At 49.8% G+C, this 26,760-nt stretch overlaps 1 protein-coding gene across 6 annotated transcripts in view; it reads right to left on the bottom strand.

The window, feature by feature from the left end:
* Window positions 1–876: 876 nt before the first annotated feature.
* Window positions 877–26,760, bottom strand: part of PIK3R1 (phosphoinositide-3-kinase regulatory subunit 1) — an 88,189-nt gene continuing 62,305 nt past the window's right edge. For 4 of the 6 annotated variants that reach the window (XM_002714070.5, XM_051853438.2, XM_008262302.4 and 1 more), the window contains 12 exons: window positions 21,871–22,002; window positions 20,847–21,048; window positions 20,584–20,663; window positions 9,650–9,752; window positions 8,833–8,931; window positions 8,558–8,738; window positions 8,195–8,320; window positions 7,103–7,245; window positions 6,709–6,885; window positions 6,542–6,610; window positions 5,755–5,925; window positions 877–4,894 (listed from right to left, as the gene is read on the bottom strand). In XM_002714070.5, the coding sequence (XP_002714116.1) occupies window positions 4,705–4,894; window positions 5,755–5,925; window positions 6,542–6,610; window positions 6,709–6,885; window positions 7,103–7,245; window positions 8,195–8,320; window positions 8,558–8,738; window positions 8,833–8,931; window positions 9,650–9,752; window positions 20,584–20,663; window positions 20,847–21,048; window positions 21,871–22,002 (1,673 nt within the window). In that variant the 3' untranslated portion in view covers window positions 877–4,704. Of the gene's footprint in view, window positions 4,895–5,754; window positions 5,926–6,541; window positions 6,611–6,708; window positions 6,886–7,102; window positions 7,246–8,194; window positions 8,321–8,557; window positions 8,739–8,832; window positions 8,932–9,649; window positions 9,753–11,185; window positions 12,859–12,997; window positions 13,493–20,583; window positions 20,664–20,846; window positions 21,049–21,870; window positions 22,003–26,760 lie in introns of those variants that run through there. The other 2 variants (XM_017344761.3, XM_051853439.2) reach the window with 2 other exon arrangements.

Raw genomic sequence — 26,760 nt, 5'->3', positions numbered from 1 at the left:
TATCTCCACCTGTAAGGCGAGCCCTCTATGCTGCAAGGCGGTATACATCACAAATTCTACTGGCAATCAAAACGAGCGACAGTCATCACAGCGAGACTTGGTTGTGTATCTGGGCTGGTATTACTGTGGGAACACCTGCATTTAGTGCCATTTAGCCCCCTCTGCAGCCCCTGTCACACCGCTCTACCCTGCCCTGCACTGTATGTAGGCCATACAACAGCCAGATATGTAGGGACACAGCCAGATACTCTAACAAGTCCTGGTTACTACAGGATGACGGTCGCGTTTTGGGGGTGGATGGTGGAGGAATTGAGGATCGTGGGCATTCTTGCTGTCTTTTAGCAAAATGCCTGGAAATGTCACCTAAAGGTCTTTCACTTCATTGTAACGGACGCATTGAAATTACAGAAACAACGGGCCCGGTCGTTCACGTGACCACCCCATGTCCTTGTTTGTTACACACAGGAGAGAATGTGATAAGGAAATGGAAGGGGGTGGGTGGGGGTCAACCGAGAGGGCAGCCACACACACTTGGAAACCCAAAGAGCAAGCCAGCCGCTTCAGACACAGTTCTTGGGTGAACCACTGAAGTTTCAAAACAACCTTTATTCTGTTTGAAGACCTAATACAATGCATTAAAGCAACTTAAAACAACAAGACATAGCTCCATTGAATTTCTATAACTTGAACAAAATGTCAAGGAGGCACACTCCCCCCGCCCCCCACCCCGGTTGCCTTGTAAAGGCAAAATGACAACTGACCATCATATCCTCCCTCTCGTCAAAAGACCAACTTTATTTTAACAACATCATAGAAACAGATTTGTAAAAACATTGAACAGGTTGTAGCTTTAAAAAATACACACGTATAAATGAGTTTTATTTTTTTTTATTTTTTATTTTTTTAATAGCAGCATCCTGGGCAGCTAATGCTATCTCATGGTGACAAGTTTAAGATCAAGTTGGAGAGTCTTTCCAATTGACCCAATTCTATTCTCTCCCCACCTGTACTAGTATTTTATATAACAGATTTGTAAAAAATAGAATTTGGCATTTTGGAACTTTGTCCCATGTGAGGCATTGTGCTTAAAAACTGCCCCTTTCTCAAACGACCCTAAACTCAATACCAGGGTCTGCTTTCCAACTCACTTGGATACCATGCATAGCAAAAGCAGTTGCTAAAACCAGCAGACTTTTTCTCCCAATAAGGAACATCAGTAGGACTTCCCAAACACACCACTAGCTCATAACCAGCTATATGACAAAGCAATCGGTTCCCCACAGTGACAGCTCACATAAACACAAACTGACTCGATAGATACACCGAAAATGAGAATCTCCAAGCTAAACGGGATCATCCAGACCAATTCCCTAAAGGAGTCGCTTCAAAACACAGGAAAAAGTCAAAAATTATGAACTTCTCACTTCACTTGCAAGCAATTTTCACCTCGGTAAGACAGAACAAAGCAACCTCAAAGGGAGTAAAGCGACCCAGACAGATACACAGGAGCGGTACTGAACACTTGCTTGTTATGTACTTGAAGTCGACGACTGTGGAACTGTTTGTGCGGAGAGGTGTACTGCACACACCGGAAACACAGTCCATGCACATATACATATATACATATATCCAGGGCTGTGAAGTTGCCGAATGTCACACACACGCTTCCTGCCTTTGCACGTGGTTATGGTTTCTCTCGAGTGTCCTCTGAGGTCCTCGGGCTCCCACCTGCAGCCCTACGGCAGCCTCTCTGCAGCTTAGCTCCGGTTCTGCCTCTAGGAAGCGACATGGGTGGGAGAGACTGATGCACAGATAAAAATCTCCTATCAGGAGTGCCTCTGCTGTATGCAACTGTAGTCGTGAGCCACTCGGAGAAGGTTCTTAGGAGATGACTGACGGATGGAACCCAGAGCCCTGCTGGCCTGACACTTCCAAGCACAAATGTGCTGGGCCTGCTCTACTGCCATCGAGAAGGCATTGGGCAGGGCGGGGCGGGGTCTCACTGCTCTCTGCTCCCGCCTGCAGCTCCAGGGAACGTCTATTGCACTTCTGCTTGTGAGATGCAAAAATAAGGCAACTGCCTAATACTATGTCATCTTGCGAAGAGTGTTGAAGCAAAACACATGAACAAAACTGTAGCTTTAAAGGAAACCTTTGATCTCAGACCTTCTATCTTACTAATAGTAAATGAAAATTATATTTACTAGCATACATATTGTGCTACACCAATCCCCCCCCCCCCAGGAAAAAAAAAAAAGACCCCAACCTACCTGATAAACTAGTAACTAGTGAGCTCTTAGACTTGGGTGTGACGTGGAACAGCATCATCACCCGAAGTTTCAAAGCTTCGACACTCACAAAACGAACGCCAGGGAAATCATCAATTGGCTAGTGACCGGAGGGAGGTCAGTAATGGTCGAGTCGAGGGCCGACAGTCTGGCTGTGAGACCGAGTTCTACTCTTGAGTAGGAGTAGCTTCAGGTACAGAGGAAAAATAATACATTCTATAGACAGTTAACTCAGCTGCTTCGACCTTTTTTTCCCCAAAGTTTTTTTTTTAAAGGAACAACATTAAAAAAAAAAACACAAAACACCATCGTTTCTCGGCCTTTTGGCTGAGATCAAGTGTGTAAGAAACAAAACGCCCTCACCTTAGTATCTGAAAGGGAAGGAAGCTGTGGTTGGCTCGAATAGGGAGAAGGGGAAGCTGAAATAGCAAGATTCCATTTTAAACTACCAGGACAGGAGCCATGGTTGTCATTTGCCTTCCTTCCTCCCAACACCCGACCAATTCCTACTCAAAATAACAGCTTTTGCATATGTAAATCAGGGAGAGAGACCTCTCTCTCTCACCCTAAATTGGCAAGATTATGCTAAGAACCCCGGACTCTGCCCCACAGTGAAGTGTGTAACACACACGATGACTTGGATGAACGAGAGGGTCCACCATTTGGATTTCTGCAATGGCCATGACTTTAATGAGCTCCAGGAGCCTGCAGCAATGAGTACGCTCTTGCCTGTTTATGTTCCAAATCGAATGGAAAGCTAAGAACAAACATCCCACTAAAAGTAATTTTTTTCAGGTCATGCTTTTTCTAAAATGAATGTTTGATGGTCATAATGAATAGTCTCATGTTAAGAAAAAATTACATTTTCTAAAGGCAGAAATTTCTTTGAACTGACGTCCTCAACAAAGGTGAGCACTGTTCCAGGAACCCCGAAACAGATTCCCGGCACTTCCTGTGTGAGAACTGAAACACCTGACCAGCTGCACTGTTAAGAGTTACAGTAGGTTGAGAATTGCCATTCACTGATAACAGCTAACGCATCCGCATCCGCTTGGGAAAAGACTGAAGGGCAGGCAACTTTCCCTTGAGTCTTCTCTGTTTTCACGAGAAAGTGCATACCATCCCCCCTGCCTCCCACCACCCTGCCTGTTACGCCCCCTCCCCAGGTTCCAGAAGTTCACAATTCATTATGAAACAAACATTGCTAGGTACCGTATTTTAAGAGTCTTAAAACAACATCGTTGGACTCTGCAATACTTTGTCATATTTATATAATCTTTTTCTTTTTCTTTTATTTAATAAAGCAGCTTTGAAGCTTATCAGGCACTGCCCAACAAAACATTTAGTCCAAAAAAAAAAAAATCTGTTCGGAACTTTTTTAACCTCAGGCTAACAGCCAAGTACTCTGTACAAGGAAAACTGTAAAATAGTTCATAGTTTTAATTCTGAAGCCATTTTTTAAAACTGGCATCCTGTACATTTCTTAAAAAAAAAAAAAAGGTAACAAAATGAATATTAACAAAAATCAGGGATGACAATATTTTCAAGCAATGAAACTTGGGGGTGGGGAAGCTTATTCTGAAGGTACATTTAAAACAGACGACGACTTAATGAAACTTAAAGAATTGCATAGCGCTGTGCATTTAGCCTTCGGCAAAACAAAACAGAAGCTATTTGGTATTGGTACAAATCCATCTATTTGATAGTTAGTCGTCCAATATTATGTACATATTTTATATACTGAATGTCATTTGAAGGTCTCTTTTCCGAGCTCCACTTCTTCTGTGGCTGGGTTCTGTTTGTCTGACGAGCTCAAACGAAACACTTCCCGGCACTCCGAACGTACACGAGCGGACGTTCTCCCAAAGTGTCCCTTGGGAGTGAAGCGCCTTTCTGCTACATATCATTCACTCGTGAGAAAGTGAGAGAACCCACAGTGCCATGCTGAGTCCACCGCGCACAGCAACGCCCAGGCCGAACCAGGCTGGCCCCACGCGTTCTCCGGGCTGGGGCTCGGCGGCCCTGTCCACCCTCGGGTCTCCAGAGTCCCCGCGTGTAGCTGGTAAAGCTTCGGTAAGCATGAACAAGCACCATGGTTAAAGGCCTCTTTGTCCCTGCACGCAGAGATTTTTGCATTTCTTTTTCTCTTTGTGTTGTTGTGGCTTCAAATTAAACAAACAAAAATAAAAAGCACTCCGGATTAGAAACGTATGGTCATCATCCTATAGCCCAAGGCTGCCTGTCTTCCTCTACTACTTCTTTTCTTTTTTTGTGTCAAAGAAAGCTCTAAGTCCCATCTGCAGCCAGATGGCTTCGTTCCCGCAGCTCAATGCTCAGGTCACGCTGGAGAGGAGCCCTTTGCTTCCCAGAGGCCTCGCGGTGTTGCACTGGAGGAGAAGGATCGAGGGTGAGCGCTTCATCGCCTCTGCTGTGCATAGACCGGGTAGGCTAGTGTGACGTTGAGAGAGTCGTTGTGCTGCACGAGCGAGGTGTGTTGGTAATGTAGCACCAGTTCTTTCAGGGAGCTGTACAGGTTATAGGGCTCGGCGAAGCCGTAGCCGGTGGCCGTCTTGTTGATGACACAGTGCTTGACCTCGCCGTCCACCCTGCAGGGGAAACAGCACACACTGGTCAGGACTGTTCATGACAGCATCGTCATCGGTGCAGAGCAGCCGCCACGGGTGGGGAGTTGGGGGGTGGGGAGCAGTCTACGGTCACGGTAGCCCCTGCCTGGGAGACCTGGGTAGGGCCCAGCTCCAGGGGGAGCCCGTGTTTTCATCTTGAACATGGTTCAACAGGAAGACGATAGTAATCGATGATGATGTAATGGGGTTGGTTTGGGACGTGAAATGATGGATGTGGCCTGGCATACAGGGAGCACAAACCAAAGAAGCTGCTCCAACCCCGCCGAGTGCTGCCATGAACCGAGCGCCAGCAGCTGCTTCCTGGCCCTCCCTGAACGGTCCCCATGGCTCTGCCTCCGCACTGCCTGCCTTCTCCCACATTCTCCGTCTTGGGTCAGCGCTTCTTAGAACCTGTCTCTCCTGGAGGACGCTCACCTGGCTGCAGTCGGAGCGTGCGAGATCCAAAACTACTCTCTGAACTATTAGAAAGAAATGGAGAAGTTGCCCTCAGACGGGAGCTTTCCCCACTGGAATCCTGTTCACCTGTTTCTGGGGGCTACATCACCTATGGGCATGCTTTCACCTAACTATCTTAGCCTTGGGACAAAACAAAAGCCCAACGGAAGCAGCAAGAGGAGAAGAGAGATCCCAGACTTTCATTGGAAGACTGAGGCTTAAAATCAATCCTTGAAACAGCAGGGGTGTCTCTATCAGAGCCCGTGAGATCCATTTCCAGCTGGCCATGAAGATAGAGGTCTGTGCTGTTATCCTGGAAGCCCCTCCCCGACCAGAACCTGCCCCCAGAGCTGACCGACGAGAGGGACGCGCGTGGAGATACGTACACCACGGAGCAGGCGTAGCAGCCCTGTTTGCTGCTCTCCCGGACCAGAAAGGTGCCGTCCCGCTTCCCGCGCAGCAGGGTTTCGGCTTTGTTGCGGTTGCTGCTGCCGACGTTCCACGTCTTCTCGTCGTGGTGGGGCAGGTCCTCGTCGTCCTCCACCAGCGAGTATTGGCTAGGCGGGAAGCAGAGCAGGTTGCTGCAGCTGCAGGGAGCCTCGGCCTGGCCCGCTCTGGTCCCTTTCACCCCCGGGTGCTGCCTCGGCCTGCCTCTCTGTCCTCAGTGTTCCACTCCCCCTGGGCAGCTGCCAACCCAACTCCCTGCGACCGGCCAAGTTACGCCATTTCTGTTTGCAAGTCAGCTACAGTCCTCAAGGTAACTGGGCAGGCAGGAAACAATCCCATCTATTCAGTTTGATCAGAAAATGGACTGGGAATGCCACCAGTTTTAAGTAATTCAAATAAAACATAAGCATGAAAATATATGAAAACATGATTTTATTTTCCTGTTCCAAAAATATTTCTGGAATTGTTGAGATGTTCACGTCCTTCACTGTGGACACGCAGGGTCATTTCACAACTTTACGAGCAAAAATAAACACAAGCCCTCCTTAGCTAAACTTTCCTTTTTTAAACTCTGGATGATGGCACTGAATTTATCCAGTTTTCTCCCAGGAGATGCTCCAAGCTTAGTAAGATTCCCCACTTTGTCCTAAAGACAAAAGCGAGCCGTGCGCGTTCCTGAAATGAGAGCAGGCTCTCGCCCTCGCCCCTGTTCAATTCGCTACTTACTCTTCCGTGTTCTCGTTGCCAAGCCACTCGTTCAGCTTCTTCTGCCGGACACCTTTCTGCGTCAGCCACCTGGAAAAGCAGTTCCGAGAGGCAAACATGTGAAGAGGTTGTTCTTCACTTGCGCCGTCTCCCTCCCGCTTCCAGGCTTCTGTTTCAGACACACTTACATCAAGTATTGGTCTCTCGTCTTTCTCAGCTGGATGAGGTCTGGTTTGATGCTGTTCATGCGTTTGTCGATCTCCCGGTACTCGGCCGCCTGCTTCTTCAAGTCCTCCTCCAGGCGTCTCCTGCTGTCGATAATCTCGCTGATTCGAGACTTTAACTTATCATAATTGTGCATAATCCTGCAGGTGAGAGAGAGAGCCATCTGTAAGGACCTGGGGAAACCACGCAGGTTCCCCCAAGTTGATGAGAAGTTTCCCGACAGTATGCCCCTAGCAAAGAATGCTTTTTCTGCTTGCCGCGTTTAGATTATGCAAAGCACAGGACCCAAGATCGTCCGCTGCGAGGGTTATGGCTGTCTGAGCACAAGGCCAAGGGAAGTGCATGTGGCTCACCCACCTTTGTATTTCCTTCTCATTGCCTTCGCGTTTGAACTTTTCTATGTATTCTTTGCTGTACCGCTCTTGGGTTTGGCACTGTTCTTCAAATATTTTTATGGTTTCATTAAATGCTTCAATAGCTGTTCTTTTCATTTGGATTTCCTAGGAGACAATTTTAATAAGACAGCGTTATGTCTTTCCTAGGATGATTTCTTACTGCAAGGAACAAGGACATTTGACCTATATCACGGCCAGCTTTAGGTACAGCTGGCTTGGTGTTTGGCGGGGACTGGTTCTAGGTCTCCCTGGGATACCCAAACCCGAGAATGTTCAAGTCCTTTATGTAAAAGAGCACGGTATTTGCACACAACTCACACCTTCTCTCACATAAAAATCTTGAAATATCTAAGAGGAGGTAAGTACGATGTAAGCAGCGGCTATCCCGTATTGTTTAGAGGATAATAATGAGGAAAAGCAATCTGTGCGTGTTCAAATGGATGTGGGTCTCATGGCTACCGAGCGCCGACTGTACGTTCGTATTTGAATGGGCTTTATGAATTTGAGTCGTTTGAGCCTACTACCACAGAAACGCACATTTCTTTTAGGAACTTATTCAATCTATGGAAAACAGCAGCCTGGTTATTTTCTACAGTTCTCGGCTTTGGAAAAGCCATTCCAGTGGGCGGCATCTATGTGGTCTCCCTCTTGCAGTCGCAGAACAGTGACCCAGAGAGGAGGAAGCCTGCGGGACAGCGCTGCAGTAAATGCAGCCTTTGCTTGACAGGGTGGGGGGTGTGACAGAGACCCCCCCCTTTCAGAGAGCACACTAGTCTGCCGAACGTGCAGTTACTAACGTCCAAGCAGAAATTACGGGCAGTCCACCCAGCATTCGTGGCCGACCCCTTCTAGTAGCACGTAAAGTTAACCTGCTCAGCCACTTAAAGACTTTATTTGAATAAAGATTTAGGGATACTGTGCTAGATGAATCAAATCCTCCTCTATTTCACTCACAAAAACTCAACTTTTTTACCTTTTCTCTGAAGCTGAAGGTATCATGTACCAGGTTCTAATAACGAAGAGCGAACCTTCTAATCTTTCACAGAGAACTCACCTGGGAAGTACGGGTATACTCTTCATATAATCTATCATATTCCCGGCTTTTCTCTTGAAATTGAGTGTTATATTCATGTAACTTTTTCCCTACAGCTTCAATATTATCTTCTTTAACAACCTGATCCTAAAAAGACGGGAGAACAGAGGAAAAAGGAAAAATAAATTCAACCGATAAGGTAGTTAACCAAATAGCAATTGTTTAATAACATAGCCGACATGGAAAAATCTTAAAATTGCTGAAGAAAATCCCAATTTTAAAGTCGCGAGTGTAAAGGCTTTCATAACTCATCTGCTTGAAAATTGAGTAGTAAAAGGACTTTGTCTAAACATCATAACCCATGTAATTAATTGTTTGGATTACCTGTTGGTATTTGGACACTGGATAAAGCAACTTCACATCCAGTTTGGGATTATACTGCGCTAGGGATTCATTCCGGTAGTGGTTTATTAGTTCAACCACAGAGTTGAAGGTTAATGGGTCAGAGAAGCCATATTTCCCATCTCGGTGAAATATTTTGATTAATTTGTTATTTCCTCCTTTCCTGTAAATACAATATAAAAATCACGGTATTGAGATTTGCTTAAAAAAAAAAAAGTGTGTGTAACATCACCCATTCTGGCTGCACCCTGACTCACCTTAGTGTGAGAGTATAATCACCATGCATCTTAGTAGATGCGTCTCGTACCAAGAAGGTCCCATCTGCCGTATCTCGAAGTTTCTCGTTCACCTCTTCCCTGAAACAGAAAAAACCCCAAGACCATGCTCACTCAGAGGGCTCGGTGATTATGGGGCCACAGTTCTTTTTTTTCAGTAGACTTTCTTTGGTGAGCAGTTTTAGATTCACAGCAAAACCAAGTGGAAAGTCCAGGCAGTTCCCATAGCCCTCTGGTCTCACACCCTTGCCTTATGAACTGCATTTACAGAGCTTACTAGTAATCTCTTTACATGGAAATACGATCAATTCCAGCCTCATTATAAACAGGTGCCTGGAGATTTTCTCTTTTAAATGTACCCACTTTTGCTACTGGTGGTAGATTTTTATTTCTGACAAATCACAGAACACTATGATCCCCAAAAGGTTTCTCCAACCCTTGACTACTCCCCCAAAAGCTAAGAAAAAGTCATGGTGTGTTACTGTTTCAGGCAGCAACACTAACTCTGCGAGGCTCCTTTGCACGCCGCCTTTAGATGGCGCCACTTGAGCCTGGCACTTCCCTGACCCCTCAGTCAATCATGAGACGTGGCCAGGCGTGCGTTTCCTGGGGCATCCGGCACCCACACTGCTCTGCACAGCCCAGTGACTTTTCTGGCCATCTTTGGATGAGAACCAACTATGCTTCATGCTTATGTTGGATGACATCCTACAGATGGAACTCGGCGAGCTGGGGCTTTTCTTTCTCTGAACCTCACACCCCCTGGACCGCGGGACCCGGAAGGGTCGGAGAGCCTTACCTTGAGATGTCCCCCCAGTACCATTCTGCGTCCTGCAGGGACATGTTGTTGTTCGTCCCGTTGTTGGCGACAGTAGTGGGTTTTGGTGGTTTGGGGGGCAGTGCTGCCGAGGAAGCAGAAAGACAAAGTTGTCTGCAATCCCGAGTACTGGTGACCATCTCACAGTGCACCCAGCAGTGCTTTGGATCGACACTAGAGTTTCTAAAACATACCCCCATAATTCACAATTTCGGGCAAGGTGGAAGATAGTTTTCTTAAAAACAGAAAAAGCAATGAAACAAAAGGGAAAAAGAAGGGACAGAGACTCTTCGTGCTTAACAAACCGAATACAATGCAGAGTAAGTCCACAGTCCTGGCGTTTTCCACGTCCTGATTTACTTACATCAAAGTTTCCTGCCTGGTCAAACCCATTAAAATAAGAAACTGAACATATGAGCAGCAAGAAGAACAGGAGTTGGCTTTAGCTGCCTCTTATTTAATTACAACAGACGAATTCGGTCTCTGGCCTCCACAAATGCTGTTGCGGGAATAAAAACGCTCATCTTCAGCAGTATGTTTTGAAGAGGAGGAACTGGGTTTCTCTAATCTTAGTATTCCAGGCACTGTTCTGCCAAAAGCCACTTTAAGAAACTCATCTGTGACCTAAATCTCTTTAGTATTTATGTTAATATTCTGTTGGATAAACTGTTGCCCTATGCCAGCCAGGGTGATTAAAAAACCAGGAGAGCCCCCCTTCTCCCCAGCCTCACATCAGTATTCATATAGGAAACAGTTACAAATAAAAACACTGCAGTGTTTGAGTTTCTTAATTGGGGGGGGGGGGGGGGACGGACAGAGCACTGACATTGGAATCAAACAGTTTAAGAAACAAAATGAAGCTAGGGTCTTTAGCTAAAATTCTAAGAAGTTTGAAAGCAGTTGCTACCTTAATTTAGGACTACAATGATTTCAGGTGTCTGTCTCAAACAGACTAAGATGACAGACATATTTCAGTTGTGGAAAGCCAACTTCTGTATTCGTCACAGTATCTGAACGGAAGAGACAGCAAGCAAAGTCTGCACATTAGAGTCAGGACAGCCCCAGGTCCTGGAGAAGCGAGTTGCAATCACTGTTCTATTTTCCCTGCTGTCCTACAGGACCCAGTGCTAACACTGCCAAGTGCCACAGTGTTCTCTCCCGCAGTCCTCAGAGCAAAGCAGCAGAAAGGAGCAGGCTTTGAATTAAAGGAGCAATATGCAACAAAATAACCCAACTAGCAAAGGGCCAGGCTGAACAAAAGACACCAGTGAAGAATTCAATTCCTCCCCATTCAAGTAAGAATAAGCATGACCACACACACAGCCTGAGCTGCCTGCCTCCACGGGCAGACAGGCAATCTTTAAATTTCAAGCTATGAGCCAACTAATTTTTAATCAATGGAACAAATAAATAAAAATAGAAATGTAAAAAGGATCTCACGGCAGCTTTCCAAAAATAAAAGTAAAAATTAAAAGCCACAACATTAACTAGCTTTCTACAATAATACTGCAAGATTACCTGGTGGATCCATTTCTATATAAAACATCAAGTCTGTGCCACAATTTATATCTGTCTTGGCATATTCTAAATCCAGGTCTTCCATATTCCATATAGTGTTGTACATTTGTGCGAGAGTTCCCTTGGCTGGGCTCCGTTATAAGAAAAGAGTCCGGCTTTCTTTGTAATGGTGTCTTGGAATTCATTTTAAAACCTATAAGTGGCTGCACTGTAACCTATTACATCACACACCCCAGCCAATCAAGTCAGAAAAATGTCACCAGACCACTCCTGCTTCATCAGTTCTTCCCAGCCCAGCCTTACCACAACCCCAACCCACATTTCCAAGCCGCACCATGAGACCCGCTCAGCGTTTCGGAAGGTGTTTAATTTGACTGTTCTCCGGCAGCAGTGAGTTTTCTAATTCCTTTTTTATTACTCCGTGCAGCATGGTACGCTCCGCGGTTGGCAGGATGACAGACACCGATATGCTGCAGCTCCCAGCTCCCTGCCCCCACCCCCAACCTCCCCAACGGTGCATCTGGGTTTATAGATAGCCCAGTCCTGCCTGGGTTTAAAAATCTTACAAAAGCGTCAGAATGGTATACTTCAGCCATGTTTTAAAGTCCTTAAATTGCTCCCACACATACTGAAAGCAGAAAGGATCAAGACCTCTGGATATTCCATTTCAGCCTTCCGTAATTCCCTGCAAACTCGGAACTTAAACGCTGACATGAAGTACCAGATTAGAAAGGACAATTACAGGAAAACGTGCAGACAGGACCTCCTTCCCCGAACACTCAGAAGTTGCAATTCAACTTGACAGAGTAAGGCAAATGCTGAACAGGCAGAGATGCTGCTACCAACAGGAATGATCCAGACATAGCTGGAAATATCCATGAGAATTTGAATGTTATGGTTCTAACGAAACTGGGCGAAGCCAGATGCTCCCTCTGACAACCGGAAGAAAAGCAGGCCTTGGATCAGAAGGCAGTTAGGTTTGCAAAGTGTCTCCCTGGTGGACGCAGCGCCACACTAACCCTGCTCCAAGGGGAGGGTGATGTCACCTCTTTTTTTTTTTTTTTTTTTTCCTTTCCCCCTTTATCTCCCATGCCTCGCTCTGGGGAGGCATTTCTTAGCAGTGCAGAAATCAGCTTCCCCTACCATCTGATGATCCGCTCGGGCTCTTCATAAACCATTCTGGGGGCGGCAGCGGCACCTGTGTTCCCACCGTGACCCGCTCTCTTTACAAAGGCTGTGACAAGGCTGGGGAGTGGGAAACGGGGGCTCATTTCGGGAAAACTTAAGTGGGCTCTGGCACGCGTGTCCCTGTCTGTCAGCTGGTGCGGCGAGTTAAAGCACCCAGGGGCCCCTGGAACTTGTCCCCTTAGGGAGCAGCCTCTGCTCTCCCAGCACTGCGCACTTCCCCCACCCTCGCCGGTCCCCCTGCCGCCTCTCCCTTCACTCACACCTTCCTGTTCCCCGCAGGCGTCAGGGGAGCCTACACGCAATTTCCAACCAGAGCGGCCAAAGATGGGGGGTGGGGCAGAGGAGAGATGCCCTCGCATGAATGCAGAAGGAAATTCTTCGTGAGAATGTTGACTGCCCCAAAGTAAGGGGACGAGTCCTCTGGGCTGCAGGCCCCCTGCGGCAAGCCGACCCAGGGAGCAGGTGATTCTCCGAGGCCGGCCCCCAGCCCCGACCCCGACCCTCCAAGGGCGCCATCCGCCTGGAGCACAGAGGGGCGCGCGCCCCTCACCCTCCGCCCGCGCGCCCCAGGCAGCGCTCCCCGCGCGCACACCCCACGCCGCCCAGCCACGAAAGGCGACTTACTTTGCAGGTTATGCATTTCAGCGGTTTCCCTTTAAATGCCTGTCTCCGACAAGAGGAGAAAAAAAAAATCCAAAAAGCTATTCCTCCAGCGACTGGGCCAAGTCTTCCCCCTCCCTCGCCCCCCCTCGGAGGCGGGTTCCCGGCGCTCGTGCCCGGCGGCGGCTGCGTGCATGCGCGCGCGCGAGGGGGGCGCGGGTGCAGCGGGGACCCTGGAGCAGACCCCCGGGTGCCGCTACCGGGCCGGGGAGGGCGGCAGCAGCAGCGCGGGCGCTCGCACGTCGCTCTCTGATAAAGATCGCGGCTTCATGATTAACTTGGGCAGGTTCAAATATTTGCTGAGCTAGGGATTTCAACGGGGGGGGGGGGGGGGGCGGGGAGCCCCAGGCAGAGTTGTCAGCGGCTGACAAGTGGCCCACGCGAGCCCCGCTCTCGCTCGCTCGGGGTCGCCGAGGGCGCGGCGAGGGGACCCGACACGGCGCTCCGCGCGCGCGGCCAGACGCAGGAAGTAGCCGAGCGCCGCGGGCAGAAATAGCCTCGGAGCCGCGCCCGCCGCACCTCCTCCCGCGCCCGCAGCCTGCCCCGCAGGTGGCCGAGGGCAGGGGGCCGCGGGGGCCGCGGGCGGGCGGGGGCGGGACGGGATGGGACGAGAGCCCGAGCGAGCGGCGGACTGGACTGAACTGAGCCGGGGGCGCGGCGCGCGGGCTCCGAGGGCCGGACCGGGCACCGCGCGCTCGCGGACGTGCGTTCTGCACCTGAGCCCACCCCGCGCTCGCGGACGTGCGTGCGTTCTGCACCTGAGCCCCGTCCCGCTGCCAGTTAAACAGGCAGCCGCCGTCCACCTCAGAAAGACGTCGGCTGCACCTGCAGAGCCGGCTCTGACGCGGTGCTGAGAACCGAACCCGGTGTCTGTCGAGCGCACGGAACCGGCACGCTGAAAACCCTGAACGCCACTCGGGGGCCCCGTCCGTCCTGTCCTCCATGCTCCCGGAGGGGACGGGCAGGGGTGCGGATCGGGGTGGGGGGAGGAGGAGCAGTGCCCCCCCCCCGCACTAGGCCCGCAACCCAGCGCTCCGAGGGGGCCCCCAAGTCTCCCTCCCTGCTTCCCTTAGCCAGAGGGGGCAAAACTGGTAGGCCAAACAAGTTCTATTAAGCGACATGCAAAAAAAAAAAAAAAAAAAGTCACACCTAAACGAAACTCTGGTGTTTTTTTTCTTTCTATTTTTAACTTAAAAAAAAAAAGCACCCTTTTCGCTCCCTTTGAAGACAAGCGGGTCTGTCGGTGGCCGCATCCCCACGGAAGACGCGGGGCTGCGGTAACGGCCGCACAGGCCGCCTCGGCCCACTCGGTCTGCCAAGCCCGTGGGGAAGGCGCCGCCGAGCAGCGACACGGGGCCAGTCTGGTGGCCTGAGCGAGTATCTCTCCCTACTTGTCCATAAAGCTGGAGACAACACAGACGCCCGCTTTCCACAGCACCCCTGTGTTTCACATCAGAACCTTCCAAGATTAAGCACCCCCCCCCCCCAGGTCCAACAGTGTCTTTTCAGCTCCAGAAGTATCCACTGAAAAGCAGCGCGATCCCTCGTTACAGGGGAAAACACGCCTTAGACCAGATTTGGGAAGTCTGGACAGACACGTCTCAGATCGCCGACCGTGCAGGTTCTCTCTCAGGACTGCGGTGGGAGTCTGCGCCCATTAGTCTTTGAAGAGGGACCTTTATTAGCTTAAAGAGGGGGCCCTCTCCTGGCCGAACAGAGGTAGTGACTCCGGCCTGCGAGAAGAGGAGCGAGGGCTCAGCTCACCCTGCAGGGTCACTTCAACAATTTCAAACTAACTTTGAGGCAAACATTTTGGGAAGCCCGTCCATAGTTTTTGCATAATATGCATTTTCCAGGAACTCTCTGAAGACCCTTTGTATGCATGCATTTCACAATTTTTTCCACACCAAAATAAACATCTTTTAAGCCCATTTCCATGAACACTTTAGAGTTCCTTTATAGGTTCAAAATTTCACACAAACTAGTAGGAAAGACCTTTACAACCATCCTTTAAACTACGTGGTTCACTAAGGGCTACTGAATCAGAAACAGCATCACAAGCATGGTCACTTGTCATGTGGCTGCTAAACTCTGTTACGAAAACGTGTATTTTAATGGCAGCATTTATCTGGGACTTCAGAGAACCAGCCACACTGGAAAACTGACGTACACCGGTGAACTTTTACCTTCTGCGGTCCTTGAAACAATGCATAGCATTTTCCCTGTCCAAGGAGTGTTGTAAAGTTCATTCAGAAGCAACAAACAAGCAAAACAGCCTGGTAGGGGAGAATGAGCACACTTACACCACATCTCCTGATACCTGGGAATAACCATCAGGCAGCAGCTTTCAGGCCGGGAAACCTCACTGCTTTTGATTCATTTGTGAACAAAAGACCATTAAAACCAAGGCAGGGTTGGGGGTCAGGGAATGAATGAATGTTTAAGGGTAATGAACCTGCCTTCATGATGCTAACTTAAGACAACTCATTATATATCTGCCTTTAGAAGCCAGGCTTACATCCGCATAAAATCAGACCCATTCTACTAGGGTTTAGAAGGGAACTTCTCCCCTGCTGTTTTGCCCTCAGACCATGTCCCCTGAGAGAAAGAGAAGTCTGCTGCAAAAACAGAAGGAAAAGTGTGTGCTGGCCTCCAACACGTGCCCCTAAGCACATCTGTTTCTCAGAGGGCAAATAGAAGTTGCTCCTGTCTGATAGAGGCCCCGTGTGGCCTGTCTTCGTTGACTTCGGCCCATCTAAATACATGCATGTTGTCAAGCTTTCGCTTCTCGCCTTTCAAACAACCCTCTCATGTCAGCCCATATTTTAAACCCAATAAAAAATAAATCAGAGAAAAGTAAAACCCTTTGAAAGTCATTTCCCTCCACCTTACTGCTTACTTTAGTGTTGGTTAAAAACCAAGCCCAGGGCATTTAAAACAAGATTTATGAATCAGGCTCTTCAGGATGAATGTTTTGCAATGTGCCAGTGGTTAAAAATTAACTTTGACAGGTGTAGAAGGGCCAGGGGGAGAAAGAGGCATTTATTCTCCACTCTGGGCTTGAGGGTGCAATAGTAGACTTCAATTATGCTACATTAATATTTCTGGATATATCCATGAAATCTGAAATATGTAAAGACACTTATAATGGGTTTCATTCAAATGCACCCTGTGCTAAATGGGACCCTTTTTACCTTGGTTGCCCTATAGAAATCTACTTTAGCTACCTAAGTATGAATAGCGTAAACATAACACAGTTATTCAAGAAAACCTGCTGTTTGGCTTTAAATATTTTTAAGACTTTCGGGAACAAAAGGGAACAGCAAACTGTCGACAGGGTACTGCAAGCTCCCGCTGTGTACCTAACCTTTCCGGATCTCAGCTTCCCTCCAGAAAAGAGAACCCTGCCTTCGGGCTGCTGGCCGCTGGCCCTGCTCAACGAGCTGCTGTATGAGAGTTCTTGGCGAGTGGGGAAGCCTATTCAAAAAAATAAAAATAAAACCAATCATCGGGATGATTATCCTGCCGTGCCCAGGTGCATGCCAGGAAGGCTCCAAACAGTCCTCGCCGTGTAGAAACGCGTGACTGGCGGCTTCAACAGGCAGGAAAAACTACAGAAGCGCTCCATGCAAGCGGACAAGCAGCGGAAGGGCATCCACAGACCGCATCGCAGACTCCACCTGCACAGAAGCAGGGGCAGGGCCGACCTGGGTGCAGAGAGAGCGGCTGGCACTGTGTGGGACCGCTGCGTACAACTGTACATTTGTGCTCTGGGCAAGGGCACCTGGGCCAGGTGATGGGGGGAGGGGGAAGCACGGTGCTAAAACCCAGGCCACTCCCCTCACCAAGCCACACACACAGAGAAGGCGGCACCCTACACAAGCACCTCCTTCTTTCTAAGCTGTGCACCCACTGGGGTGGCAACTGTTCACAGAGCTTCCCTTTCAACATTGCACTTGAGCGTCTGCAGGCTCCCGGAGGCTCCAGCTCAGCTGGCTGGGGATATGGGTCAGTGGGGAGACGGGCCGGATGGAGCTCGGGGGGTGGACTGAGGGAGGCAGGGCCCTCCAGGTCGCTGCGGCTACAGCAGAGGGCAGGGGGACACGACAGGGCCATGCATTTCTGTACGGCTCAGCTCATCTAATCCTCCTCACCGGCCCAGGAGAGAGGTCTTACTCCCATTCCAGAGTCTGGAAAACAGTTTGGAAAAGCCGACTTAAGTCAGCGGCAAAGAGCCGAGGCTCAAATCCAGGCTCACGGCTCCTTCCACGGCGGGTGGGACGGGGGCCTTCCCCGGGAGGCCGCAAACACTGGGTTGTGACTTTTACTCGTGTGACCCACAGGAGCTAACGGCAGAGATGTCGTGGTTTATTATGTGCTGGAAACCCAGGAGGGGTCGGGGGATGTTAAAAGCAGCCTCATTTGCACAGGAAGGCTTTGCCGGCTGCAGGCAGCAGGGGGCAGCAGACACACCAGGCTGTATCCAGGGGCAGCTCCTGGCAGACCTGGCCTGCCCTGGTCCGGGAGCGTGGGGTGGGCCTCACGTTTACTTCACGTCCAGAATGACGGAGCTGGACAGTGCCTTTCTCTCTACGCTGATGCCTTCTAGGGTCCTGTCACTTAGAACGTGTACTGCTTTTGTAAAATTGCAGGCCATCACTTCTGCGCTCTGCATTTGTTTTGAATAAATCTTGAAATGCCAGCAACCCAAATGCTATTCCTCCTTCCCCGATTCCAACTGAACCTATTCTTCAAGGCCACTGTCAGGTTCAATTTCTTCCACAGAGCCGGGCGCCGCAGCTCACTAGGCTAACCCTCCGTCTTGCGGCGCCGGCACACCGGGTTCTAGTCCCGGTTGGGGCGCCGGATTCTGTCCTGGTTGCCCCTCTTCCAGGCCAGCTCTCTGTTGTGGCCAGGGAGTGCAGTGGAGGATGGCCCAAGTCCTTGGGCCCTGCACCCGCATGGGAGACCAGGAAAAGCACCTGGCTCCTGCCATCGGATCAGCGTGGTGTGCCGGCCGCTGCGGCCATTGGAGGGTGAACCAACGGCAAAAGGAAGACCTTTCTCTCTGTCCCTCTCTGTGTCCACTCTGCCTGTCCAAAAAAAAAAAAATTTCTTCCGCAGGCCTTTTCCGTCTCCCTACCCTGAATACCCACCAACTGTGCCTTCTGTGCTCAGGGAGTACTTGCACGCGCCCCCCCCCCCCCCCACCATCCCCAGTATTTAGCTATACCTTGCATGCTAACAGGTCATGTCTGAGCTGAGACTTTGCCTCAAACATCAGCATGGCAAGTTCTACATGGTAACAACCACAACACATAACAGTGTGGTGCCCCCAGTACACTCACACACTCACTGTGACAAGATGCGGGGGGGGGGGGGGGTTTCAGGGAAAATGCTGCAGCCCTTCCAGGCCTAAGAAATCGGTTCTTCTCCCTGGGGTGCCCTGCCGGATCACCAAAGGAGTTCAGGGTGGCTTCCCTACAGAGGGGGAAGAGAGCCCTATGAGGTTTCCCAAGGGAGAACACAGCCACTCGATTCCAAAGGGCTGATGCGACAGACGGAGGAGGGAGGGCACACAAAGGGACACACGAGGGTTGGAAGACGACTTGGATTTCAGTTTTTTTTTTTTTTTTTTTAAGAGGCCGCATGAATCTTGGGATGATCTAGCGAATGTTCCCGGCTTTGTCATTCTAGAGCAGAGCAGGTAGAATGAACCTTCCTTGGAACCGGCACACGGGTTCCTTAGTGGAGGGAGGTGGGGTCCTCGGAGCTATCCAGCAGCAGTAAGGGCACATTATGAAAACCGGCAGATCCGCTTTGACTTAAGAGATCCCAGACGTTCAACTGACACCAGTCAGACCAATCAAACCCCAGCACGCACTAAGCCACCCTCTGCGTAGCAGGAATCCTCAAGCGCTGTACGGGAGAACCTCACGAGCGGGATCTCGCCAAGCCCCGCCTGGCTGTCAGCATCGTCCTTCTGCACTTCACTGGAGAAGCCCAGGATGACCGATCCCCTAGCCCTTGGCCGGAAGCAGGGCCTCACTCTGCCTGGACTCCAAGACACATGCCAGTCTGCTCAGGCAGGAGGGAAAGGCCTCAGCTCTTTGGCCCAGCATCCTGCTGGTTCTTGTCCTTGGTCACCTACTCAGTGAGTCTAGGGGTGTTAGTTCAAGTGCCTTGTTCCATGCCCCCACCTCTACTGCTTCCTACAGAGCCCAAAGACAGCCTCTGAACATCAACACAGAGCTCCCAACGCCGCTAGCAAACTAACCAACGGCCCGAGTAGTGACACGAGATGACACCTTTTGGCCACCCCCTGAGGTCCTGGGCCGCCTCTGCTGACCGTGCCCCCCCGTAGCAGTGACCTAACACTATGAGCATCCCTTGGCAACACTCAGCTTGCTGGCATCTGGGTCTCTGGGGCTGTACCACGCCTGCCTCGGTAAGTGTATCTGACGCTGCTCTCACCTGGGCGCCACATTTTTGGCCTGTCCTCCGAAGTCCTTCCCAACTCCTCCCCCTCAAATGGCTGCCAGCCCCGACCTCTAGCCCAGGCCTGTGGGTAGGTTGTGAGCAGAGGCCCTCACCTCTCTCAGGCTGCCCTGTGAGATGCAAAAACCACAGCCAGCGAGCGGGCTGCACCGTACAAGATCACACACAACCTGACTGTCCACTGCCCGACACTGATGGCTGGGGCCCAATGCGTGCTCAGACAGAAAGAAACACATCATTTGCAGGAGCTACCTATAACAAATTATAAAGTCAAGGCGTTTCACTTAAATTCGAGGCATAAATTCGGACTACAAACAACACTTTCTCCGGGTCCTGAGACTTCTTTCTGAGACTTTATTTAAAGGATCCTAATCATTGTTCTAAACGACCAGCCACTCTTGGCTACCTTTTCGCCAGTTTATAGCACAGTGAGGGTGTTAGGTTTTCCACAGAAGGAAAATGCATCCGTTTAAATTAAAGCCATTGCTAACACAGTCTACATTTCCTGCTTTGTGAGATGGCTAACTGAACACCAGCCTGCTTTCAAAGAAGCGCCTGGCCTGGTCTAAGCTGCTGCACGGAGCTCTCTGGTTTCATACTGCTTGCATTATTGGGAATGTTTATTTTGACAGACATTTCTCAGCACAGCCACTTCCAAAACACACATTCCAAAATACTTTAAATTATATAGTAATTATAATCCCCTACTTTATAAGTATTAGGAAGAAAAACAAAAGTGTCAACAACTAAAATGAACTCCATAAATTCTGCTCAACAACTACAAGCCTAAAAAGCCAAGGGCCCAGAGAGCTCGTCCTGCTCATCTAAAAACAGGGGTCACTTCAAACCGACACGTGTTGAAATCCGCATAAGATTTAGTACAGTCTCTGCCACCTGGCGATTTTTTTTTTTCTTTCAGACCACGAAATACCACATTACTATCAACTGCAATTCTACCAGACACTTCTATTACTTCAGAGGTCTAAAGCCATCAATTTTAAGGCTGCAAAAAAATGGCTGGTGAGCGTACACTGGACGTTCCGAAGCATTACCTGGTGCAGGTTGTCGATCACTCCATTCGTTGCAGATTAAAATTTCTATAACTTTAACGAGGTGCTCAGTATTATCAGGGCTGCAAGAGAGAAAAGTTTTATTAGGAATGTCTTTCCTAAAAGCAAACTCACATTCACGTACACGCCCCTACAAACCTGCACGTGTGCCTGGGAAGCCGCACCTTTCAAACACAGTTAATGGCCAATCGATTTGCCACCACCCTCATCCACCCCACCATGCTGGTTTCCCTCCTTTCACTCACCTGGCCGCAGGGAATCTGAAAAGCATAGGGCTGAAAATTTCTGCGAGCGCTCTTGCAGTTAAGAGACTCTTGCTGGAGGCCTGCGAGAGCCTGAAGAAGTGTTTTAGCAAATACTGAAGCGTGAGCCAATACTGATGAGGTATGTTGGGCGACCGGATGAGCTTCTTCAACACCTGGGTATATTCTTCGGCGCTCTGTATTTCTACATGTGAAAAAGAGAGGGGCCGGGGGAGAGCAAAGATTCAAAAAGATTGGCTCCAGTCTTTTCCTCCTGGAGTACCTCTGTCCTCTCTTCTAGTTGCAGGAAAAGCCATCCAGAGAAACACACAGAAAGCCATCAGAGAAAGTCATCTGGAGAAGCACACAGGGCTTCTCCTCTGCTCAGTAGAAAATGCATTTTGAGAAAGTAGAAAGTTCAAGGCCGATGGAAATGCAAGAAACTCTTCCTGTTAAAAAACCACAAGATGTGCAGGGTGTTCTGGCTAAAACCTGCCCAGCTGCTGGGCAGATTCAAGTGTGATTGGCTGACTGGGAGGAGCAGGAGATGAGTATCGCGGGTTTTGACTTTGAAGGCTATGAACCACAGTTTCCTGTGCCCAAAGCATTCAACTGAGGCTTGGCTCCTAAAGCAGTCCCCCTCCCTCGACACATTCAGCTAACTACGGCCACTTGGGGACGCTGACACCAACGGCTCTGGTCACCAGGCCCTAGTCCTGGGTCTCTGAATCGGACATGGGTCCCTAGTGTACCGCGTCCTTCACAGGCGTGGTGGCCTTTGGTTTTACCCATGAAAGGGTACCAAGTAGCCATTTCCACGTGCGTACCACACCGGCTTCCTGACCAGTGAGCGCCTGGGTCTCCTGCTGGACACCGATGAGATGCAGTGAGGGTGGGGAGTGTCGGTGGCTGTGCTGGGGAGGGCCCAGGGACCACTGCGGTGGTCTCAGTTCGCCTCCTTACACCCAGCTCTTGGTCAGCTCACTACATGCTCCCCAGGGCCCTGCCGAGAGAGAGAATAACCCACCTTGGGCTAAGGAAAGCATCTCGCTGTACACGGCTACGGGGATGACGGGATTGGGTAAGTCCAGGAGATAGCGTTTGAAAGCATCGGCTAACACTTGCACGTCCATCGCTTCCAGGTCCACGGAGGCTGCGTCTAGGAAACACATTTTAAGAAAATTTTCAGACATTTATTTTATGTATGGGCAGGGCCCGCTTTCTGAATGTCTGACTTAAACCAGGAAGCAAAATGAGGACAAATACAAGACATGGAGATGATTATTGTTATTGTTATTGTTAGTAGTACTGCTCATGGAGGCTGCTCCTGGCATTCGAGTGGAACAGCTTTTTCTTTGTGTAGCTCGGACCCACGCATTGCAGGCATTTAGCACACCGGGCCCCCTGCCCAGGATGCTGGTAGCATCTTCCTAGACTTCAGGGTAACAAAACAGAACGCTGCTGTTCTGGGCTGAATCGTGTCTGTCCCACATCCAAATCCCCTGTACTGCAGAAAAGTGACTATATGCACAAGACAGGCCCTTGGAGAGCAATCAAGTTCAAGGGAGACCATCAGCAGAGGCCCTAACTCCAACCTGACTGGTGCCCTTGGCAGAGGAGGAGATGAGTACAGAGAGACACTGGAGCCGCAGGCACGGAGGAACAATGTGAGGACGCGGGTGAGGACTCAGGAAAACCCGACGCCGGCCTTGGACTTCCAGCCCCAGAACAGGCGGAGACAGACTGCTGGTTTCTAAGTCCCTCTAGCTGCAGTATGTTGCACTGGCAACCCCAGCAAACCGAAGCAGCCCGCACATTATTTGCAGACCCCCTCTGGAGGATGGTTCTGCCCCAACGGGGCAATGTTCTAAGTGTTCCTAAGACCTCAACAGGAAGATGCAAAATGCCAGTTTTCCAGTGTGAACCAACAGCCCCTGCGTCTCCGAATCAGTGTACATCTAACCCGGCAGAGTGCCCGACGCCACAGCAGGAGAGTACAGGATCTTCGCAGCTGGTCTCAAGATGGTCCAGAGAAAGGACTCACACGCTCTTCAAATGCCTCCCCCTAATGCTCACTATGGCTGAGCTAACCTGTGAGCGCTAGACCGTCTCAGAAGAAAAGTTAAGACGTGCATCTCTGTGTGGTAAAGCTCTCAGCTGGACCCGGGGTCAAGCAATCTGCCGCCAATCAAAACTGCATGCTCACTGTGTGTGTGGCGGCTGGAGTTCTTGGGGCAGAATGAGACACAGTGTCCAGCACGCTGAAAAGAAGGGACTGGGGAGCACGAAGGCCCCGGGACATCTAGAAGCCAGGAGAAGCATTTGGCTGCTGCTGAAGATATGCACCGGTGACGTGAAGGGTAGCTGGAGACTTGTGGACTCGACAAAGGTGCGACGGTGCGCTCCACTCTTATTTGCCTTTTTTAACTGCACGGGAGATATGGGAAAGGAGTTCTGGCCATCTACAGCAGAGCGGTGGCCTCTGAGTTCTCTCGCTGTTAAAGTATGTAAGGCACTATCAAGAACCTGGGAAACTGGGTGATTGTCTGGACTAAGCAGTGGCTTAAGAGAGAAGCAGAAATGTGGGGAGCAACTGGGAGCAACTCGGACTAGACTAAGTTACTGGAATTAAGACTTATTCTATGCATCTGCTTTCCCACAATATGGCGCTGAGAAGGGAGAAACAGCTTCTGCTCAGCTGCCTCCAGTTCAACCAATAAACAGCAGGACCTGCTCCTGATTGGAGGAGAGCAGCGTACTCGGCGTGTGGGTAGCAGAGTTGGGATTGGCGGAAGAGGACTATAAAGGAGGAGAGAGACAACATGCACCAGGAACATCTAAGGGGAACATCTAAGAGGAACACCTGTGCAGCCCCCGAGAGAGCCGGCCAGCGGTGTGCCGCTCCCCCTGCGGAAGTGGGGAAAGTGGCCAGGGGGAACCGCCCTTCCACAGAGGTGGAAGGGCCGGCAGCCAACCCGGGAAGAACCAGCAGCAAACCCGGGGAGGGCCGAGCAGACGAAAGAACAGCGCAGGGTCCTGTGTCGTTCCTCCACGAAGACGGGGAGCGACACAGAAAGAATCAAAGCTGACTCCAAGGTGCGTGAGTAGGAGTGAATAGAAGGTGGCATCCTGGGGCCGGCGCCGTGGCTCACTTGGCTAATCCTCCGTCTGAGGCGCCGGCATCCCATATGGGTGCCAGGTTCTAGTCCTGGTTGCTCCTCTTCCAGTCCAGCTCTCTGTTGTGGCCTGGGAGGGCAGTGGAGGATGGCCCAAGTGCTTGGGCCCTGCACCAGCATGAGAAACCAGGAAGAAGCTCCTGGCTCCTGGCTTCGGATCAGCGCAGCACCGGCTGTGGCAGCCATTTGGAGAGTGAACCAATGGAGAAAGGACCTTGCTCTCTGTCTCTCTCTCTGTCTAGCGCTGTCAAATAAATAAATAAATAAATAAAAAGAAGGTGGCATCCTAGAACCCCTGAACTAAGAACGCTATGATAAATTCCTCTAGGCTGAGCCTACACCTTGGCTATTCCAGTATTACAACCCAAACTGGCCCCCATTGAGTAGACAGATATTTTGAAAAATAGCCAGGCAACACCACAAAGCTCTAAGAAAAGTCAGGCTGGTATAAAATATGGGCAGGTCAGCTGGAGGAAAAGAATTACGCAACTTAGAGAGGCAAAGGCGTCACTCAAATGTCCTGCAAAGACTAATGAGAGACATTTCCCATCCCCAGCAAGTGTGGGACCTGCCTTGGACGTAACGCAGTTCCTGGCGTAATTAAACACTGTCCAACCACTTCATGTGTGCAGCACCACGGGAACCCGACAGCCACTGACTCCTTGGCAAGCTGCAGATCTCCCGGGTGCTTCTCCTTGCCTGTGTGCCTCATGTAATGTCTCTGCCTGGCAAGTTAATCTTGCTTAATTTGCTCCTCTGGAACACTGTGATAAACCATTTGGCAACAGTGATTAAACGTTAAGACTCTAAATAGGCCCACATCCCTCTCCCAGGCAGGGCTTCCCTCTGTGACCTGTGCTGCTTTAGAGTCATGCCCCATGAAGACACTTGGCATCAGCGTGCTCACGGGGTGGGACCATGGGGATCCCTATTTGACTGACAGCACCTCAAGGGCGAGGACGGAGACTCCCCTCTGCTCTTCCTGCATCCCATGGTGTCTGTGTTCCCGCGAATAAAGGTTTGAAGAGTGCTGCTAATTTACCCAAGCTCTTCCTACCATATGCAAGTCAAAGAGCCCTCCTCATGGTTGAATGAAAGAAATGACCTCATGCAGGACTCAGGAGAGGCTCACCTCAGGTCAAATTCCACTAGAACTGGGGGCCCGGGGTATTTTCTTTATTTTTATAGTAACATAGCTTGTACAGTTCCACTCTGGGGGGCTCCTTTTCTGTAAAATAACTACCCTACGAGCTCTTCCAGGAGCTACCCCACTGCTGTCCTGTGATGGATCTGACAAGCACCGCGAGCCTTCAGTCCAAGCCGCAGGAGTGCCCGTTCTCTTCTGCCCTCCCTCTCACCGAGTGCACATGCGACTGGTGCCCGCTGGCCTCTCCTTGGAGCGGAGCCCCTTCCCCAGCTCATCTCACTGTTAGTGGGTCTCCTGGGGAGTGGAGGCAGAGGTGGGAGTTCCCTCTTGCTGGAGACCATCTGGAAATATCTAACGACATTTTTGATGGTCTCAATGGGTAGAGCGTGCTGCTGGCACCTGGTGGGCAGAAGCCAGGGATGTGGCTACACGTCTTACAATGCACATTGCTCGCCCCTCGCAACAAAGAATTACCCAGCCTAAAGTGCCGAGAATGCCAAGGTTGAGAAAGCTGGATTCGAGGGGAATGAACAAAGACTTTTGGAGTCAGACCAACCTGGATGCAAGTTATGGCTGTGCCACCCAGCCTCTGAGAGATGTCAGAGATGAGTGATCTCATGGGCAGCTTCCTTTTCTGGTGAGTGACAGTAACAGTGACACTGCGAGGCTAATTAGTAGGTGTTAGTAAGAGTGGGCTCTTGTCCTCCCAGACACTGGTTGTCCTTTTTAGACACAGAGTTGGCCAAAAGCCATGGGGTTTTTTTTGTTTGTTTGTTTTTCAGGTGTAACTGACTTATCTTGGAGCCTCCTCCAGGATATTACAATATGTTTTCTGTACTAAATATCTTTGAGCTGGAAACCATCCTGCTAGGTCCACTCCCAAATTTGGACAATGGCTACTCTTTTTTTGGCCACAAAATTCATTTGTACAGCCCAGAATTCAAATGAAACCAGTTTTCTGAGTGAATGTTTTGATCTCAATGGGGAAAGACAGCTATCTGTCAAACACATTGTTGACATGAGACTTGGTTGTTTATTCCAGCTCATGGGTGGTATAGTTTTCTTTCCTTTTTTTTTTAAGCTAACCTACATCATTCTGCGTTGTTCACGTTAAAAACTTAACCACTAGTTCTCAAATAACTTTCAATTTAAAGGTCTCTGATGTCTATACATTTCCTGTGACTTTTCACAAGTTTAATTTGACCACTTTCTAACCAAAATATATACAAGTATCTGTATTTCAACTGGCTAAGAACAACAGTCAGTGTTTCCTTAAGTGCTGCCAAAGTTGCTAGAGTTACAGAAACCCCAAGCTTTGCACCGTGACTGTTGTCAGTCAACTTCGTGGCCTATGCTGTGGCAAGAACAGAGAGTGAGCAGCAGACGGTATGCCCTGTTTGCCTAAGACCGATTTCCCTAGAAAAAGGAAAAATGAAGATTAAGAAAAATGCTGCTTAAGTTGCAAAGTGTTTGGGCAAAGCACTTCAAGTCAGAGTTTTTATTACGAAAGCCCTAGGCCCGTTCTTTTCTCCTAGAAACATCTTCTCCAGAAAATTTCGTAAGTTGCCTCGCTTCCAATTCTCGTTTTCTAAAT

The sequence above is a fragment of the Oryctolagus cuniculus genome, chromosome 14 (genome assembly GCF_964237555.1).
Source record: "Oryctolagus cuniculus chromosome 14, mOryCun1.1, whole genome shotgun sequence".
NCBI classification, from domain to species: Eukaryota; Metazoa; Chordata; class Mammalia; order Lagomorpha; family Leporidae; genus Oryctolagus; species Oryctolagus cuniculus.
The sequence above is the reverse complement of the archived record's forward strand: the minus strand, read 5'-3'. Positions and strand labels throughout refer to the sequence as shown.